General features: G+C 43.5%; 1 protein-coding gene across 2 annotated transcripts in view; it reads right to left on the bottom strand.

The window, feature by feature from the left end:
* The window catches only part of SFXN3 (sideroflexin 3), a 223,764-nt gene that overhangs the window by 14,615 nt on the left and 187,838 nt on the right, over positions 1-21,311 (bottom strand). For both annotated transcript variants that reach the window (XM_069239538.1, XM_069239539.1), the window contains one exon: positions 10,048-10,095. In XM_069239538.1, the coding sequence (XP_069095639.1) occupies positions 10,048-10,095 (48 nt within the window). The remainder of the gene's footprint in view (positions 1-10,047; positions 10,096-21,311) is intronic.

Raw genomic sequence — 21,311 nt, 5'->3', positions numbered from 1 at the left:
GTTAACCAAAAACTTAAAAAGGAAAGTATATACTTTTTTATGAAGGCTGGGATATCACACTACTCTAAAGTATAGCTACGTATTCGGGCTAATATATATTTATACTTGAGGCTGGCTATGCATACCACTGAGCAAGGAGATTTGGAAATGTACTTCCCTTCAATTTGATTAGGCCCCTCAGGGACAGCAGTCATTGCGTGGCAACAAATAGAAGTGTTTGAATCATAGCATATTTAGTTGACTGATTACCTTCGTGTCAGTCTCAGACCAGGCTGGATCTCAAAGTTTCAAGTTAGAACTGAGACATTCTATTCTAACATATTTGGGACTTGAGTCTATCCAAATGGAAGCTTCTCTGAGGAAATATAAAATAGTATTTTTTATACCTTTCTTTGTAAATCAGTGCTGGTTATCGGACTGCTACCGAACCCAACCCAACATGTACTTCTGCCCACCTTTTCACATTAGCATTTTACAGGGGGCATAGAAGTCTTCTCTTAGAGAATTTGTCCACCTTAATGCTCGACAAGAAGAGGTAATCATTTCAGTGGCATCAGAAAATAATGTATGAAAATAAATTTTTGTAACATTTTAGCACCTTCCCATTATCATCGCGATAGCAAAGGGTTTTGCTACCACTAGTATGGCGCCAAAGTGATGTTGTAAAATAATTTATCCTACAATTCGACCTCTACAGCAGCTGTCAGAAAAGGAACATAAGGGATGGATATGATAGCTCAGAAAACAAATGCCTTTCTTGAACATATGCTTTATACTATTAGGTAGTTTCTAGGAGTTTTGCTGTAGGCATTGAGAAAGAATGAACCGAAGACGATGATGATGATAATAATAAAATCACACAATACAATAACTATTATTATTAGTGGATGCTGTTTTGTTTCTTCATAGTGGTGAAAAATAACTTGCTGAGTAGGTTCCATGAAAACTGGATCTTTAGACCTACAGGTTTGTGGGTATTTCACTCAATGAGTTATCCTGAAGGCCTAATTCTAACTACTCTAGTGAGATAATTCCAAGCTTAGGCATTTTTATTCACATGTAACAAGATAGGGATGAAATGATTGTGCTGGTACGAAGGCAGATTTCTAGTTTCAGTTTAATGTATGTTGATCACCAGTTTCATCTTAGATTTTTTTGGTAAGCCGTGTTCTGCTCACCGGAGAATCAGTAATATATTGGTAAAAAAAATGGTGATCAGATTGATAAAAATCATGGACTTTTCCTCTTGTACTAAATTATTCAACAGTGTATTATGCAAAGAGTGTGGTTTACATCTTAAAGGAGTAGGCATAAATATACCCGGGCTTGGCATGATAAAACATTTCTGACTTTGTGACTTTAGTCATAAGATAGGTGTCATGAAAATCAGGGTGGAATCCTCTTTCAGAAAACTAAGGATGTAATTTAGAGCTAGTGACAGCCAGTCTCCCTGCCAAGGTGGAGGGTTCCCCACTATAATGAGAAATCCACACTGCTTGGCGGGTGTCTGTTTCTTCAGTGCTTCTGCCGGTGCGATACACGCATTGAAGGCAGAGCAGTTTAGCAGTGGAACAAGTGCTTTTTTTTGTCACAGCATAGCAAACCTTTTTGTTTTACTGAAACTAAAGACCAAAGCAGGAGCTTGCTGCAGTAAAATAAAAATAAAAACACAATCAAGGGCCCTAGTGTGCAGGGAGTTTTCAGATGAGCATTGGGGCATTGGGACCACTGCATGTTTTCCATGCCTTGGACCACCATGTCCCAGGCTGGGAAAACCATTTTTTTTGTTTTTCTTTACCCCAGTTGCCCCACAATTTGGAGGGCAGAGCAACTGTGGACCAGGAGGCCCATGTCAAGGGTTTCCACAGGTGGAGCCACTTGAGGGGCTGTCAAAAGAAACCTTGTAGCTGCCTCGCTTCTAAATGGGGAACACAGACCTCAAGTACCAGACAGGCCTCCTGCTTTTTTTCACAGGTCAGACCCCTTAAATCAGGCCCTAACGCTTCTCTATTTTTTTTTTTCAAATCTGACCTAGGGAATCTACATTTTGTGTGGTGAGCCCTCTAGGCTTGTTTTTTTTATGTTCTATTGGGGTAAGAGAGGGGAGTAGCGAAACTTGAGGACCCCCCCCCGCAAAATACATGGAGGGGAGCCCCCACGGTCCTGACCCAGTCAAGAGCACTTAGCCAGGATTCTGATGCCTGTGCACAGTGCCAGAGGGGATCCTTCTAGAGCTCAGGGGCCCCCCACACCATGGGGGCTGTAGGGGCTTTTATTACACCACTGAGCAAGGCTGTCAATTACTATGATTAAACCTCATTCCCACGTTTTAAATTTCTGGATAGATTTGCAGTATTACATAGTAGGTGGTAAATATTGTATCGTTATTTGGTGAACATTTCCTCAGGCTGCATCCTCTAGAAGGGCTGCACTGTTGGGTATTATAATATAAGCAATGGTTTAGCACTAATGGCGTACAGCTTGTCGATGTCCTGGAAGTTATAATAAAAACTTTGAATTTATTCTTTATTATTTTTAGTACAGCTCGAAAAGCAATGCGCTTTTGACTTCCAGCTAAGCAATCCTACATGGAGTCTGGTGAAATTGTGGTTGCCTAAGAGTAACGCTTAGGAAGAATAATACATTCAGAAGAAAGAATAAAACACTGGTTTCTCAAAGGTGTTAACTTCTGTCAGTTAACCTTAGATGCATTTGGAACAAGAGATTACAATGGATGTGGGCTAGGAGAGGACCCTCTACCCAAACCAACCACACCAATGCCAATTCCACAGTACTTTTTGCTTCAGTTTGGTCTTGGGATCTCATCGCACGCACAGGCTTTCAGTCCTTCGTTGGCTGCCAGCCGCTACTTCTCTATTTTCAATGATGTTCCATATGGAGGAGAGTGTCTGGTACTGTCTCACACAGGCAGCCTGGCTGCAGAAAAGCTCATTTTAGCCGTGCATGCCTTAGATAGCATCCAAAGACCTCCTACTATTGCATGGAGTTCATTTACGCAGCTAACAGAACAGGATACCACCTGTTCAGTGTGTAACCAGCTCACAATTACGATAATTTCTACCAATTTGTCCTACTTCTGCCCTCTACCCCCATCGTGTTCCTTCAGTACAGGGTTATGGTAACAGGAGATGCAATATGGAGGTAGCAATATGAAGTCATGCACTGTACAGGAGAGGAATCACAGTAGGAGAGTAGGGGGTCTGAGAAGCAGGGTTACCTTGAAATCTCTGGGACATCATTTAAAAAAAGTAACCATTCCTGCAATTCTATACACCTGTTCAGAATGGGAGCAGAGTTTGTATTTGGGATATTAATCTTTGGATTTCCCTGTCTTCTGTGGTCCAGGCTTAAAAGGTTCTCCTGTAATGCACAGACGTCTTTAAAACCACCCACTGTGGAATAAAATGTTTAGTTCCTTAGTTTCCCAAGGTCAGCAATGACAATTAGAGCAGGGAACCAGTTTAATCTATGTTACCTGACCGCTGAACTAATCAAATCCATTCAAAAGAAATGTTAGTAAAACAAATAAAAGAAGAAGGGTCCAAATGATAAAAAAACAGAGGATATCATTAAAAACATAGGAACAACCCTAAACAAATGTGTCGAATAGCAGGACAGGTTACTTACATTTGGTAGTCAGGCCTAGAAAAATCATTAAAATGTTACCAGACCTGCAGGTCAAGTAGCTTGAATAATCTACTCAACCCGGAAACGGATCTCAAATTGTGTGATCCTAGGCAAATATTGTATTTTACAGTCGCCTTTTTCTTCATTCTCACATATGAGTGCACCTTCAAATATGTGAGTTCAGCATTTCTGCTGTAAAAAATCCTCTTTTGTTTGATTAAATACACTAAACGTTTGCTCCATGTATAGTAAATCTAGCCTACATATAGGGTACACATGATTCATGCATGACTTACCTCTTAGTTTACTAATAGCTTTGCCATCTGGGTAGGAGTGTTTCTCACTTTATGTTTAAACACTCACTTTTAATAAATATATTACTAAAAGCATGATACGGTAGTGCACCGTCATTTACAGACAGTAAATTTCCAAGAAATGTCCAGAAACCTTCCCACTAACTTGTAGCTTTACTGATAAAACTATGTAGTGTACTAACAACCATCTGTGAAAATTGGGTTTCAGAAAACATTTATCATTTGCACATCACCAAGTGTTTTGACTTTTTTTCATCCTATTAAAATATTGCTTTCATCATACAGAAGTAAAAACAAAAATGGTCTTTCACAACAACTGAAATATATTTTGAAATGTTTGTAAAGTTGACTTAGTTATATAAATGTTGTGAATTAGGAAAAACCTGATACCAACAGCCTTTCATTTCACAGAGGTCAGACAGTTCATCTTACAAATTCCTGGAACTCTGCAGTCACAAAGAAAGCATTTGCATTGCAAGAAGACAAACTGACTTTTGACCTCTGCCTCTGAACACAGATCAAATGTGACAAGAATACGATTTAAAGGCATCTTAATTGCTAATGCAGTTTCTGACTGAACAAAACACCTGTTCTTTGTCCACTCACCAGAAGGGGCAAGTAGGATCTAAAAATAGCTTGACCTCATAAAATAAAACCGTCATAGCGAGTGATCGAGTAGATTTTTCGAGCCTTGGTAGTGCATTATCTGGTACAGACAATATCAAGTTGTAGATTCCTTACCTTAGAATTTCCCCCAGGTGTCCATCTGAATCCAGAGATTTTTCTCAAGCAGTAAATCTGTGCTCCATTAGGAAATGGCTCTGCATCCATCGCCAGCGTCATCCGTACCAGATACAACGTCACAGGTCCTATATAGGCGCCACCTTGGCACGCTGACATCAGTTTCTTTTTATGATTTTCCACACCAAAAGCACAGAGCCATGAAGAACACTAACTACTGGTGTGTCAGAATTAAGGCCCTGTAAGGGAAGTCCCTGTCCCTAGAAATCTGTTTGCGGAGCGGGGAGGATGAGTTGGTCGGTAAGGAATCTGCAACTAGATGTAGTCTCTACTGAATAAGGCGTTACCGAAGGTAAGTAGCTTCTCCATGTGATAGAGACATCTAGTTGCAGATTCCTCATCTTAGAAAGCATATCAAAGCAATACCATCCCCGGAGGTGGGTCTGCAAACTAAAATCATAGTAGAAAGTCCTGCAGGCCCGAACGGGCAAAGTACCCGACCCTACGGACCTGACTGTCCAGACAGTACTGTTTGGTAAACATGTGGAGAGAAGCACACTTTGCTGCCACACAGATGTCAAGGACTGGAACTCCACATGTTAATGCAGTGCTTGAAGCTGTGGCTCGGGTAGAATGAGCATGCACACCTTCAGGTGCTTGCTTCTTGGCCAGTGCGTAGCAGATTTTAATGCAGAGGATGGTCCAGTCTGCTTCTGCACAGCCTGACCTTTCTTCGCACCCACATAAACGACAAAGAGTTGATCATCCACCAGAACTCTTTTGTACGATCAAGGTAGAACGCCATTGCTCTTTTTGGGTCCAGGCAATGAAGTCTCTCCTTTTCCTCAGAAGGATGTGGGGGTGCGTAAAAAGTAAGCAAGGTGATTGATTGGCCTACATGAAAAGGCATGACCACTTTTGGCAAAAGGGAAGTCCTAGTGCAAAGCACCACTTTGTCAGGATAGATGGAAAGGTACGGTGGCTTAAATGACAATGCCCGCAGCTCACTCACCCTGCGGGCAGATGTAATGGAACAAGGAAGGCTTGTTTTCAAAGTGAGAAGTCTGATGAGAATTGTGGAGTCTTAAAAGGAGCGCGCATCAGGACTGTGCAACCAAATACAAATCCCACTGGGGAATAATGAATGGGGGTGGAGAAAACATAGGAGTAAGACTTTTGAGGAACCTAGTAACAATAGGAGACTTAAACAAAGAAGGCCAATCAGGCATACTTAAAAACGCAGAAATAGCAGATAAATAACCGTTGAGAGTGCCCATAGCAGAGCTATGCTGGGCCAGTGAAAGGACAAACAATAGGACTTCGGGGAGAGACGGGTAGAAAGGAGATCAACAGACTTGTCTGTGCACCATGCCACAAATTAAATTCCAACAGGCGTACACTGATTTGGTGGAGGGATGCCTGCGTCCAAAGTTATGTTACAGACTTTGGGCGGAAGGTCAACTGTAACCACTCAATCTCCATGCAAGAAGGCGGAGACTGGGCAGGTTCGAGTAGAGAACCCTCCACTACTGCTGTGAAAGAAGATCCTCCTGAAGGGGCAGTCTGATCAGAGGATCGATAACCATGCTCAGTAACTCGGGATACCAGAATCTCCGTGCTTAGTCCAGAGCCACAAGAATGACTTGGGTACGGTCGTTCTTGATCTTATTGAGAACTCTGGCAGAGAAGGTATGGGTGGAAGGCATACAGGAGGCTTGATTTCCACTCAAGACAAAAAGTGTCACAGAGCGATTGCCGCCTTGGAAATTGTAACGTGCAATTCTGTTGACATTGCGTATTCTCGGCGAAGGCAAACAGATCTAACAAAGGCTCTCTCCCCACTGCTGAAAGAGACCTTGTGCCACCTCCGGATGGAGATACCATTTGTGATCGACTAAGTACTGCCAGCTAAGTTTGTCTACTCTGGCATTCAGAGAGCCCGCTAGATGTTGAACCACCAAGGAAATACCCTGTTGTTCCAGCCACATCCAGAGATGCAGAGCCTCCTGAAAAAGGGTCCACAACTCCACCCCCACCCTGCTTGTTGCAATATCACATGGCAGTGGTGTTTTCCATGGACACCTGTACTACCTTCCCCTTGAGAGAGGGAAGAAATGCTTTCAATGCTAGTCTGAGTGCACAGACCACCAACAGGTTTATGTGGAGCCCAGGCTCCACGGGAGACCAGATGCCTCTGATCTCTGCCTCTCCAAGATGCCTGCCCCAGTCCAGAAGTGACACATCTGTCACGACTGTCAGATGAGGTTGGGGAAAGGAGGAGGTTCTGCCTCTGACCAAATCACAATTTGTTAACCACCCTTGCAGATCTTGCACAGTTCCCTCCAAGGTCTGGACCATGTCAGAGAGATTTCCCTGATGTTGTGCCCACAGGAACTTCAGGTCCTACTGCAAAGCCTGCAAATGCCATCAGCCATGTGTCACTAGTAGGATGCAAGAGGCTATGATGTCCAGCAGCCTCAGAGTCATTCTCACCAAAATCCAGGATACAGGCTGAAATATAGGTATCATAGCCTGAATATCCTGAACTTGCCACTCTGGTGAATAAGCCCGATACAGTATTGTGTCCAGAACAGCCCTGATGAAAGAGAGCGCCTGAGAGGGAGTCAGGTATGACTTGTGAACCCCAGGAAATGCAGGAGGTCATTTGTAGTCTGGAGGTGGGAAACCACAGCCGGGGCGAGCCTGCCTTCAACAGACAGTCGTCGAGATAAGGGAAGCCTGAAACCCCTGATCTGCACAGATGAGCTGCGACCACCGCTAACACCTGGGTGAACACCCGTAGGGTGCTGGTAAGGCCGAAGGTGAGCATGGTGAACTAAAAGTGCTTGTGGCCCACCGAAAACCGCAGGTAACATCTGTGGGCAGGCAAGTCCAACGCTACCATAAAGTGTCCAGGGTAGATAGAACCTGAGCCAGAGTGAGCATTTTGAACCTCTCCTTCCTGAGGAAGAGTTTGAGGGACCGAAGGTCTAGGATAGGGCAGAGACCCTTGCCCTTTTTGGGTACCAGAAAGTATCAGAAATAGCAACCACAACCTCCTTCTGGTACAGGAACCCTATCTATGGCTCCCTTGGCCAAGAGATGTGTAACTTCCTCTTGGAGAACTGCTAAGTGATCCTCTGTCATCCGATTGTAGGATGGTGGCATGGATGGAGGGGTAGTCTTTAAGGGGAGGGAGTACATGATGGATTATCAGTGAAGTAGATGATGGCGGATCCTGATTCCAACTGATCCCTGGTGGAGAAGAGTCAGACTAGGAAAGTTTGGAGGCTGCTGCTGGGGGGGGGGGGGGGGTGCTTGGGGGCGATGGAGCAGGAGTGGACAGGCCGCTGGCTCCCTGATCCGTGAGATCGGTGGATCCCACATCTCCAGCCATGCAGAGGCTGGGCAGCATTCATGGCACAGTGTCTGGGCGGGAATGGACGTGGAAGGGTGCCCGTTTGGTAGCCACGAAAGGGGTGAGAAGCAGACTGGAGGAGAGATGGGCTGCCGCGAGGCACAAGTACCTGGCCGTAGCACAAGAATCTTTGAAGTGCTCAAGCACCAAGTCTACTTTTACTCTGAAGAGACGAGTGCCATCAAAGGGCCTGTCCATAAGATTGGCTTGGACATCCCCTGAAGAGTCACCCCATGAAAGTTGCCCTCAAACAGGAGTGGCACCTAAGGGCCACTATCGATGAAACCACTCTGCCCAGTGAGTCAGTCATGTCCAGTCCCATTCCTCACTGTAACCTAGCCTAAGAGAAAGGGGCTCATGATCAGACATAGGAGGCAAGGCTTCTGCCGGCGTCAGAGTCAGCATCATACAACGCCCATTCGGCTCCCTGTCGGAGTCAGCAATGAGGATGGGGACAGCGCCAGGAGCGTTGCCATCGGGAACGGCATCAGGGAAGGTTGAGTTGGTACCACCAACGTCATCCCGGAATCCAAGAATGGATCCATGGATGCCCTTCGGAACTGAGGCTGAAGACCCCCACGCAAACCCAAAGGGGCTTTTCCGACTCCGTGGGGCAAAAGGAGCACACCAGCGGTGTGGGTCTGCCCAAAATGAGGAGCATGGCATCACAGAACTCTTAGTTGGACAGGGGTCGCTCCAGCTCCTGGAAACTCAGGGAGGGGGGAGCGATGCTCCCGCGTCTCTTTGGCCAACAGACGAGGCGAAGTCGAAGAACATTTTGTTTTCTTTGACTTCTTCTTGTGCCTCGACTTACCTGATCGTCCTCAGGACCTGGAGTGGGATGACAACGATTGAGGACTCCGCAACCACTCTTGGGACATTCCTCTCAACCGGGACCACAACTTGTGCAAAGTTGAATGTCCGGCCACCACCAGCTTCAGAGACGGCTCCCTCAAAGCCTTCAGATGCATGGCCCAATACCTGGAGCACTACTTCGGGTCATGGTCGCGCTCCAGACACCAAAGGCACTTAAGGTGCGGATCTGTCACAGACACCTCCCGATGACAGGACCCGAAGGGGTGGAACTCGGACTTCCTTGATGACATCCCTTGGCACACTAAGAGTTAGCAACTCGACAAATGGTAGAAAAAGACCAGTCAAAGATGGCTGAGGGGTAGCTCTCTTCGGATCAGCGCAGGCTGGCATGGAAAGAAAAGAACTGATGTTAGCACACCGGGGTGGTGCCTATACAGGGCCTTCAAAGTCATATTCCACGCAGACGATGACAGATGCAGAGCCAACCAACACCACCTAGCTGCACGCAAGAGTACTACTTGAGAAAAATCTCCAGATCCAGACTGACACCTGGGGAAAACTTTAAGGTAAGGAATCTGCAACTAGATGTCTTTATCAGAAATGGATAACAGAACAAAGAGACAACTATGTGCCAAGAAGCAAACATCTTCCTCGAAAGCAACATCTCACTCATCAGCAAAAACACAAAAAAGAAAAAGAAAAAAAAGATAAATATAAACAGACGAATGGGTCAAACAAACACCAATGGACCAACACAAGATGTAAAAAATAATACAAATGGGACCACCAAAAGCCCTTTTCATGCATTTTACCTGCTACATCAGATTTGAAAAAACACCATCCACTCTATAGTGAAAATTAGACCCATTTTTCACTGGAAGGATTAGCTTAATGGAACTGCTTCTGTATCCTGAAAATCAGAATCTGCCACAAAACATTTCCAAAGAAGCTAGAGACCCAGCAGGTCTATGCTCAGACACTCAGTCCACTTAGAAACAATATGCTCCCTGCGTCAGCAACTAGAGATGCAGGGGCTTACAAAGTACTCAAGTGTTTTCAACTCTACTACTTCATTTAGTGTGAGAATGTCGCACTGAGATTGGTCCATACCTTTTTTGTGGGAAAAGCGCACAGCAAAGCGGGGTTGCAAACACCAAGCTGAAAATGAACAAGAAAATAAATTTTTTTGTAATCAAATGCTTGTACTAGCCAATTAAAGAAAAAATATTTCAGCATTTAGAAATATGCTTTAGTGAGCAAGCTGTTAGCTGAAAAAGCAAATAAAATTACATGATATGGACCAAAGTTTCTACTTTTTGTCGGTTTTTATCAATCTAATTTTTTCACAATTTAAGTTTTCTGTTTACAACATGTCATCCTTTAAGTTTCAAGAAGAGCATAGGGTCAGTTCCATTATTCAATAACATTCACACAGGCCAGGTTTTTATGAAAAGGGTTTCAACCTACAACAAATGCTCTTCTCTTCAATGAGTGGCTGTCCATCTCTGTGAAGTGAGCTGGAGTCAGTATGACTGGAAGATACTGATCATGCTGACCAAGGATAAATCCTAGACAGCGATGGTTTATCAAGATTCTTAAAGGGGATGCTTATGTGATGGGATTTAAATTCACTGCACATATTTAGTCCATTGTGCCGAGATTTTGCAAGTCAGAAGTCATTCAACAATAGTTTGTGACAGCAACAGGTAGTAAGAGGTTTCTGTTACACAGTCATGGCCCCTTGATATACCTCCGTAAAATACTGTTGTCCAGAGATTTTCATTTTTGATTTGTGTTTTTGCATCATTAGAGAAGTAATTTATCTTCGGTAGACATTGCTAATCTGGGCCAATTTTTTCTGGATGACATTTTTTAAAATGGTGGATGAGCTGCAGTGATGATAATATTTCTGGAACCATGAGACCTATATACTTCATTTTGGGGTCAAAACATAGGGTTTGCGGATCAAGTAGTCCTATAGAGACAGAAATAACTCCTCAGAGCAACTTATCCACCATCTTCCAAAGTGGCCAGCTCTCGGATGATGTGTTTTAGCCATCATATTGTTAATTTATTTCAATGTTCTTTTTATTTCAGTTTTTCAGTTAACTCAAATTTGCAAACATGAGTAAAGCAGGTGGTACTAGAGGATCTTTACCTCCTGACAGAATGTTGCTAACTACAAAATCTTAGGACTCCTTCAACAACAAAAAAATGTGCCTTATGCCAAACTAATCTGAAAGAAAAGCTAACATCAACTGCGGCTGGACAGAAGAGAGTTCAAGATTCAGTAGAAACATGGCAAGAAGAAGTTCACAAAAGACTGAAACTGAGGGGTGAAGAGGATTAAATATTTTATCTTTCTAACAACAAGTGCTACAAGCCGTATACAATGGAAAAAACCTGGAAAACAATTGGCAGAAAATAGCAGAAACCAGTGAATCACAATAAGAATCTGAGTCTTCTGATAAAACTATGACAATCAAATCCAGTGTCCATGCACTTGGAAGATCGATGGTTACCCCTCGTCCACCTCCAACAACTGATCAGGAAGCAGAGGATCTTTAACGTGTTATCTGAGGTTTAGCCAGGACAAGGGCCAAAGGGATTGGCGAAAGAACAAAGGACAGAGCATGTGAGTCTCAAAGGGCAAATATGTTTTTATCTGCAGCTAGTTTCTTCCAAGATGACGTTTTCACCTGAGTAGCTGATCTAAACAGCGAGGTGAATGAATTTGTAGCGGATCTGCATGCCCACCCGCACTGCAAGCATGCATACATTCGAAAATATGAATGGTCAATGAACTCCCAACAGCAACGTAACTGCCAGCTTACAGTTAAGTCTGCACTCTTTGAAAAAGCAAATTAAATTTTAAAGCCACTCTTGAGTGCAAGTTACGGGTTCACACTCAGTGAAATCAGAGAATTAATGGTCAACATTCATAAAACTGTATTGATCCATAATAATGAAAATATGATTTTTCTGGCAAGAATGTATAGTGACAGAATTTTTTTTTTTCAGTCTAACAAAAAGAATGAGCCACTTATGGTGTTCTCAGCTGATTTGACTCCTGAAGTTCTTGATGCCAAAATAAGATCACAGGATACAGTAAAATCGTCAGGAACCATGTTAAGAAACATCCTGAAAGATTTAGATTTTGGACTTATTGACAAATTTTGTGATGCCCCGGGGCTCCGCGAACCATGGGATTTAACAAGAATGCCTGATGTTGTCTTCAAATTTTTTACATCATTGTTTAATATCAACACTGATGACGGCTTTGAAGATATAAGCGAAGAAGTGGAAGACAACCCCATGAACGGACAGGCTTATGCTGTGATGCTTTCCCACACAATCTGTGACAATTGCAAAAGCAGAGAGCTAATCATTTCAATGAATAGGATTGGTGCATCAACAAGTTATAATTACATAGTATTGCACAGGAACTTGTTACCAGCTCATGCTGTATAACCTTGTGAATGCGACAGCACTCCACTCCAGCAACCATTTCTAACCCACTTTACCAGGAATGGATTTACAATTGATTCTCTTGATAATTTTGATTTTGGATTTGTCTGAAACATCCAGCACATGATACTGCAGTGGTGCTTTTTTAAGACTGTACCAATGAAATAGCTGCTGGAAAACAAACTGTGTCAGCTGTAGGCATAAACAAACAGAGCTGCAAACTTATAACCCAACTGCCTTGTCAACATGTGCAAAATCACTGCAAGCCATCAACAAATCCCAGTCTACCAGAAAGTTTTAAAGTGACTGTGGACATGGATCTTTTTTTACCATATGCTGTACTCCGCAAAGCTGATTTAACAGAATTTATCATATCGCTTATTCGGTGCGGACTGAAGGATGAAGAAAAGCCAGTTCCTCCATGGGCTAGAATTCATGCTCTGATCTCCCAGAATACCGTCCCACTGAGGCAGGTAGGGGTTTTACCAGTAATACCATCTCCAGTCACAAACTACACAACAGTATACACTGCTCTAAAGATTTCCAAAATGTGCATGCTCAGCTTGAAGAACAGCCTATCCTGCCACTTTTCTGCAATGAAGATGTTTTCCATTATGTAGCTGACATTTTTATGAACAATCCAGTAGAATATGAGTGATCTTTATACAATAGTCGTTTTCCACATGACGAACGTTGCGTTGAGCAGGAAGTTATCTCAGAGGATGTGGCATAGATGATGCCTTTTTTGAGGCTGAAGTCTCAGTATTGAGATTAACTTGTTATGTTTGTTCATTACAAGGTATGCTCATCATATCTGAGGCTACAGAAACATTGCCTTGGAATGCTTTCTGGAACAGGTTTGCATGTCTTATCTCAGAAGTGAACAAGGCACAGGGTGCACTTCATTCAAAAGACATAATTCAAAGCTAGGCAATGTTCAGTACACACAGTTCAAAATCAGAAAACCAAGTTTTTTGAGCTTGTCAAAGAATGTGAAGAAAAATCAGAACTTTGCAAACACTGGGGAAATGTTTTACACATTATAGCTCTAGTGAAAAACTTGGTACATGCTGATCAGGAAGGTAATTGGGAGCTGCATGTGAAGACTGTGGAGTCACTGATTACTGTGTTTCGCGAATTTAATTGCATAAACTTTCTGAGATATGGGTCCTGGTACTTGCAAAGAGTGAAGAAGCCAGAGGTGGAAAGTCCATACCGCTACAGAAAATTCATCCAAAGACATTTAGTGGTGAAAGACAGAGAGGGAAGATTCAATACTGTGGCTCTAGAGATGAAACTGCAACAGACGATCCAGAGATCACAGAAGAGCTCCAAGGGAATTGTTGGTCAGACACGTAAAAGTGAATATGTTGCTCAATAGCAGCTAGTTTACCATAAAGTCCTTTCTATTTGCAATGTTTTCAGAGAGATAACAAATTCAAAATTAATAGACCATTGTGAAACTGTTCCTCACCACAAACTTGTGGAAAAAAAAGAGAGGGGAATGTTTTAATAAATAAATAAACATGTTGGCAGTCTCAACAGTCATTAGCACGAATTTGAATAGAGTTTTGAAAGCTTTTCACCATAAGTTGGTGCGGCGAGTGCCGTATCTTTGGACACGTGTTTCTGGCGATTTAGCCGTCATCAGCGAAGAGCAACGTGTAGCTGGCGGGGTTGCTTGAAATGCCGCCTTGAAAGTATTCACAGGTTTAAGTACCACTCAAGAAGGCGCACAGGTGCTTCAACCGAGCTCGTCAGCTCAGAGGCTCACGGGAGCCTTAATTACAACAGTCAAAATGGGGAGCACCCTGTCTTCCATTCCAGCATTTGTGACCCCAAGGCATCATGGTAAATGCAGTCATTAGCACGAATTTGAATAGAGTTTTGAAAGTTTTTTACCATAAGTTGGTGCGGCGAGTGCCGTATCTTCGGACATGTGTTTCTGGCTATTTAGCCGTCATCAGCGAAGAGCAACGTGTAGCTGGCGGGGTTGCTTGAAATGCCGCCTTGAAAGTATTCACAGGTTTAAGTACCACTCAAGAAGGCGCACAGGTGCTTCACCCGAGCTCGTCAGCTCAGAGGCTCACGGGAGCCTTAATTACAACAGTCAAAATGGGGAGCACCCTGTCTTCCATTCCAGCATTTGTGACCCCAAGGCATCATGGTAAATGCAGTCATTAGCACAAATTTGAATAGAGTTTTGAAAGTTTTTCACCATAAGTTGGTGCGGCGAGTGCCGTATCTTCGGACACGTGTTTCTGGCTATTTAGCCGTCATCGGCGAAGAGCAACGTGTAGCTGGCGGGGTTGCTTGAAATGCCGCCTTAAAAGTATTCACAGGTTTACGTACCACTCAAGAAGGCGCACAGGTGCTTCACCCAAGCTCGTCAGCTCAGAGGCTCACGGGAGCCTTAATTACAACAGTCAAAATGGGGAGCACCCTGTCTTCCATTCCAGCATTTGTGACCCCAAGGCATCATGGTAAATGCAGTCATTAGAACAAATTTGAATAGAGTTTTGAAAGTTTTTCATCATAAGTTGGTGCGGCGAGTGCCGTATCTTCGGACACGTGTTTCTGGCTATTTAGCCGTCATCAGCGAAGAGCAACATGTAGCTGGCGGGGTTGCTTGAAATGCCGCCTTGAAAGTATTCACAGGTTTAAGTACCACTCAAGAAGGCGCACAGAAGCTTCACCCGAGCTCGTCAGCTAAGAGGCTCGGAGCCTTAATTACAACAGTCAAAATAGGGAGCACTCTGTCTTCCATTCCAGCATTTGTGACCCCAAGGCATCATGGTAAATGCAGTCATTAGCACAAATTTGAATAGAGTTTTGAAAGTTTTTCACCATAAGTTGGTGCGCGAGTGCCGTATTTTCAGACACGTGTTTCTGGCTATTTAGCCGTCATCAGCGAAGAGCAACGTGTAGCTGGCGGGGTTGCTTGAAATGCCGCCTTGAAAGTATTCACAGGTTTAAGTACCACTCAAGAAGGCGCACAGAAGCTTCACCCGAGCTCGTCAGCTAAGAGGCTCGGAGCCTTAATTACAACAGTCAAAATAGGGAGCACTCTGTCTTCCATTCCAGCATTTGTGACCCCAAGGCATCATGGTAAATGCAGTCATTAGCACAAATTTGAATAGAGTTTTGAAAGTTTTTCACCATAAGTTGGTGCGCGAGTGCCGTATTTTCAGACACGTGTTTCTGGCTATTTAGCCGTCATCAGCGAAGAGCAACGTGTAGCTGGCGGGGTTGCTTGAAATGCCGCCTTGAAAGTATTCACAGGTTTAAGTACCACTCAAGAAGGCGCACAGGTGCTTCAACCGAGCTCGTCAGCTCAGAGGCTCACGGGAGCCTTAATTACAACAGTCAAAATGGGGAGCACCCTGTCTTCCATTCCAGCATTTGTGACCCCAAGGCATCATGGTAAATGCAGTCATTAGCACGAATTTGAATAGAGTTTTGAAAGTTTTTTACCATAAGTTGGTGCGGCGAGTGCCGTATCTTCGGACATGTGTTTCTGGCTATTTAGCCGTCATCAGCGAAGAGCAACGTGTAGCTGGCGGGGTTGCTTGAAATGCCGCCTTGAAAGTATTCACAGGTTTAAGTACCACTCAAGAAGGCGCACAGGTGCTTCACCCGAGCTCGTCAGCTCAGAGGCTCACGGGAGCCTTAATTACAACAGTCAAAATGGGGAGCACCCTGTCTTCCATTCCAGCATTTGTGACCCCAAGGCATCATGGTAAATGCAGTCATTAGCACGAATTTGAATAGAGTTTTGAAAGTTTTTCACCATAAGTTGGTACGGCGGGTGCCGTATCTTCGGACACGTGTTTCTGGCTATTTAGCCGTCATCGGCGAAGAGCAACGTGTAGCTGGCGGGGTTGCTTGAAATGCCGCCTTAAAAGTATTCACAGGTTTACGTACCACTCAAGAAGGCGCACAGGTGCTTCACCCAAGCTCGTCAGCTCAGAGGCTCACGGGAGCCTTAATTACAACAGTCAAAATGGGGAGCACCCTGTCTTCCATTCCAGCATTTGTGACCCCAAGGCATCATGGTAAATGCAGTCATTAGCACAAATTTGAATAGAGTTTTGAAAGTTTTTCACCATAAGTTGGTGCGGCGAGTGCCGTATCTTCGGACACGTGTTTCTGGCTATTTAGCCGTCATCAGCGAAGAGCAACGTGTAGCTGGCGGGGTTGCTTGAAATGCCGCCTTGAAAGTATTCACAGGTTTAAGTACCACTCAAGAAGGCGCACAGAAGCTTCACCCGAGCTCGTCAGCTAAGAGGCTCGGAGCCTTAATTACAACAGTCAAAATAGGGAGCACTCTGTCTTCCATTCCAGCATTTGTGACCCCAAGGCATCATGGTAAATGCAGTCATTAGCACAAATTTGAATAGAGTTTTGAAAGTTTTTCACCATAAGTTGGTGCGCGAGTGCCGTATTTTCAGACACGTGTTTCTGGCTATTTAGCCGTCATCAGCGAAGAGCAACGTGTAGCTGGCGGGGTTGCTTGAAATGCCGCCTTGAAAGTATTCACAGGTTTAAGTACCACTCAAGAAGGCGCACAGAAGCTTCACCCGAGCTCGTCAGCTAAGAGGCTCGGAGCCTTAATTACAACAGTCAAAATAGGGAGCACTCTGTCTTCCATTCCAGCATTTGTGACCCCAAGGCATCATGGTAAATGCAGTCATTAGCACAAATTTGAATAGAGTTTTGAAAGTTTTTCACCATAAGTTGGTGCGCGAGTGCCGTATTTTCAGACACGTGTTTCTGGCTATTTAGCCGTCATCAGCGAAGAGCAACGTGTAGCTGGCGGGGTTGCTTGAAATGCCGCCATGAAAGTTTTCACAGATTTAAGTACCACTCAAGAAGGCGCACAGGTGCTTCACCCGAGCTCGTCAGCTCAGAGGCTCACGGGAGCCTTAATTACAACAGTCAAAATGGGGAGCACCCTGTCTTCCATTCCAGCATTTGTGACCCCAAGGCATCATGGTAAATGCAGTCATTAGCATGAATCTGAATAGAGTTTTGAAAGTTTTTCACCATAAGTTGGTGCGGCGAGTGCCGTATCTTCGGACACGTGTTTCTGGCTATTTAGCCGTCATCAGCGAAGAGCAACGTGTAGCTGGCGGGGTTGCTTGAAATGCCGCCTTGAAAGTATTCACAGGTTTAAGTACCACTCAAGAAGGTGCACAGGTGCTTCACCCGAGCTCGTCAGCTCAGAGGCTCACAGGAGCCTTAATTACAACGGTCAAAATGGGGAGCACCCTGTCTTCCATTCCAGCATTTGTGACCCCAGGGCATCATGGTAAATGCAGTCATTAGCACGAATTTGAATAGAGTTTTGAACGTTTTTCACCATAAGTTGGTGCGGGGAGTGCCGTATCTTCGGACACGTGTTTCTGGCTATTTAGCCGTCATCAGCGAAGAGCAACGTGTAGCTGGCGGGGTTGCTTGAAATGCCGCCTTGAAAGTATTCACAGGTTTAAGTACCACTCAAGAAGGCGCACAGGTGCTTCACCCGAGCTCGTCAGCTCAGATGCTCACGGGAGCCTTAATTACAACAGTCAAAAGGGGAGCACCCTGTCTTCCATTCCAGCATTTGTGACCCCAAGGCATCATGGTAAATGCAGTCATTAGCACGAATTTGAATAGAGTTTTGAACGTTTTTCACCATAAGTTGGTGCGGCGAGTGCCGTATTTTCGGACACGTGTTTCTGGCTATTTAGCCGTCATCAGCGAAGAGCAACGTGTAGCTGGCGGGTTGCTTGAAATGCCGCCTTGAAAGTATTCACAGGTTTAAGTACCACTCAAGAAGGCGCACAGGTGCTTCCCCCGAGCTCGTCAGCTCAGAGGCTCACAGGAGCCTTAATTACAACAGTCAAAATGGGGAGCACCCTGTCTTCCATTCCAGCATTTGTGACCCCAAGGCATCATGGTAAATGCAGTCATTAGCACGAATTTGAATAGAGTTTTGAAAGTTTTTCACCATACGTTGGTGCGGCGAGTGCCGTATCTTCGGACACGTGTTTCTGGCTATTTAGCCGTCATCAGCGAAGAGCAACGTGTAGCTGGGGGGGTTGCTTGAAATGCCGCCTTAAAAGTATTCACAGGTTTAAGTACCACTCAAGAAGGCGCTTCACCCGAGCTCGTCAGCTCAGAGGCTCACGGGAGCCTTAATTAGTCAAAATGGGGAGCACCCTGTCTTCCATTCCAGCATTTGTGACCCCAAGGCATCATGGTATATGCAGTCTTTAGCACGAATTTGATTAGAGTATTAAAAGTCCTTTCTATTTGCAATGTTTTCAGAGAGATAACAAATTCAAAATTGATAGACCATTGTGAAACTGTTCCTCACCACAAACTTGTGGAAAAAAAAGAGAGGGGAATGTTTTAATAAACATGTTGGCACTCTCCTTCATTTCATGCAGCAGCAATGGCACCCCTTTGAAATGACTGAGCCTGTGCGACTACACAATTTTGTGGCCAAACAAAATGTTGATAACAATATAAAGACACATCTACTAGGTGTCCTGGAACATGGATCCAAACTATACGAAGAACTGAAGCAGTAGAATTGTATTGAAAGAGAAAAAGTGTTTGATATAATCACTAAAGCTAAACTTAAATGCTTTAATTGCCATAGTAAGAGTTGCGTCTAACCAGCCACTACAAAACAGGTCATAAAAATTAACTTTCACAAGCCCATAGAGAGAAGGATGTAGCAAAAGAGAGGGGTGAATTTATCAAGGACATTTTGTAGCATGATCTTATTTTAACAAACACATTATTTGATGGAGATGCTGCAACCAAACCAATAAAGCCCAAACTCATACAAGAGCTTAAAAAAAAATTCACCTCAAGAATTTCAATTTCAATTTGAATTTTCAGTCCTTCATTGAAAACTGATGTTGTTGTTGACTATATGTTACAATTGCGAATGGTCTAGATTTGACCCATGCTATACTTAGGAGAGGTCATTTAGACTGTTCTACAGATATCGTCAGTGTGCACCTTGCAAGAACTGCACATTGTCTTTGACATCTATCTTGAACTATCTGTCAAATAATGTGAATGAATCAGACGAATGTCTACAAGTGAAACAATTGACCTTGCCTGCATCACAAATTCAACACCTACACCTGTGCAACTTGATAAATTCTAGTCATCAACACTGAACAAGATGAACTTGGAGATGGGAACTCGCCAAAACATTGATGATTCTTCAGTGAACACCGAATTTCCAATTATTGAAAGTGGAATGATTGTCAATGAGGAATTGGTGCCTGCAGATATATATTCAAAAGGTACGGGCCATATTGCTCAAGAACTTAACAGCCGATTGGAGGATGCCAACCTTCGTGTTGTGCCACATGTTGAGTGGGCTGTTCGAAATGGTTCCAGTCGAGTTATGTACTGTCAAATGACACATATGTTATTATTGTTCTACTTACATTTGTTTCAATGTTCATAAGTCAAGGATTGTCAGAGTTATGAATACGTTATACAACAGGCGAGAAAAGACATTTAATCCCACTTCATATTCTGAACAAGAAACTTGACCCAGAGATGCTCAGTGTTCTCATCAAGGCACATATTCTGACGGGTGATGACACTATGAGCAAAATAGGACCAACGCTTGGAGCTTTAACTGCTGAACCTGTGAAGTTTTGAAAATGATTTGCTGAGACAGAAGAAGAATGTGACTTTAAAGACCTAGAAATATAAGCTGCACATGTGTGGAAAACGAGTTCTGACTGTCACACACAAGAGATAAGTCCCGCTAAGTGACCTTCCACTGACTTCATATTATGTGCATGGACACATTAAAAAAGCGCTCTACTTGATCAGAAGATGTCTAAATATTTTGGACCATGCGTATCTAGAGAAAGATCCATGTGAGTTTGGTTGGGAAGATGTTGATGGGGTGCTAAAAACCTACAAAATGTCTAAAGCCTCTACCCACAGAACTTACATGTACTTACAAAACCTGTGCTACAAAAAGATGTCACTGTCAATATGCTCTTCTGGAATTTTCAGCATTCTGCGAACGTACCACGAGAGATTACCGAAAAAGAAAAAAAAGTCAACTATGAAAATGTGTCTAAAACAGGAGTGATAAACATTTTTTGTCATCTTCAGATCATAAAACCTGTTTGGTGAATACATAAAATGGTTAAAAACTATTATTTGTTTCATTTTTACATATGTCTCTTTTTTCTCTATTATGGCTGTCATTTTGGAAAATGGCGGAAGGGTTGCTCTGAGGAGCTATTTTCTGTCTCTATAAGGCTACATGACCCCCAAAACCTGTTTTGACATCAAAATAAAGTATACAGGTCTCATAGTTCCTGAAGTATTACATCATCACTGCAACACATCTGCCATTTTTAAAAATGTCGTCCAGAAGGAAAATCGGCCCGGATCAGCAATGTCTACCAAAGCTAAATGACTTCTTTAATGATCCAAAAACACAAATCAAAAATGAAAATCTTTGGAGAACATTTTTTTAACAGGTATATGAGGTGGCTGGGATTATACATGACATTCTTGCCTTAGTACAGCACATAATCAGGCATCAGGGGACAAATCCAACAGCTCTCTCTGCTTTAAGATGAGGGCCCTCATTATGACAGGCAAAGTAAATAGACCAGGTTTGCTCCCTTCTCCTCCCCAGCCTCTCTCTCTCTCTCTCTCTCTCTCTCTGATGGTCCACTAATGAAATTAGGAGTTACCTAGGGAATGAGTAATTTCAGGTCCAGTTCCCCAGGTAATTTATCATTTCTCCTTGTAATTTTGCATGAAGATTTTGTCTGTTTTCAGCAGCTAAAATCTGTGGGTGAAAGTAAGGAGATCCGCAGTCATCCTGAGGATCTTTTGACTCCAACAGGACCAGGTACAAG

This window comes from Pleurodeles waltl, chromosome 6 (assembly GCF_031143425.1).
Source record: "Pleurodeles waltl isolate 20211129_DDA chromosome 6, aPleWal1.hap1.20221129, whole genome shotgun sequence".
Lineage (NCBI taxonomy): Eukaryota > Metazoa > Chordata > Amphibia > Caudata > Salamandridae > Pleurodeles > Pleurodeles waltl.
Note: the sequence above shows the minus strand (reverse complement) of the source record. Positions and strands in the feature narration are given on the sequence as shown.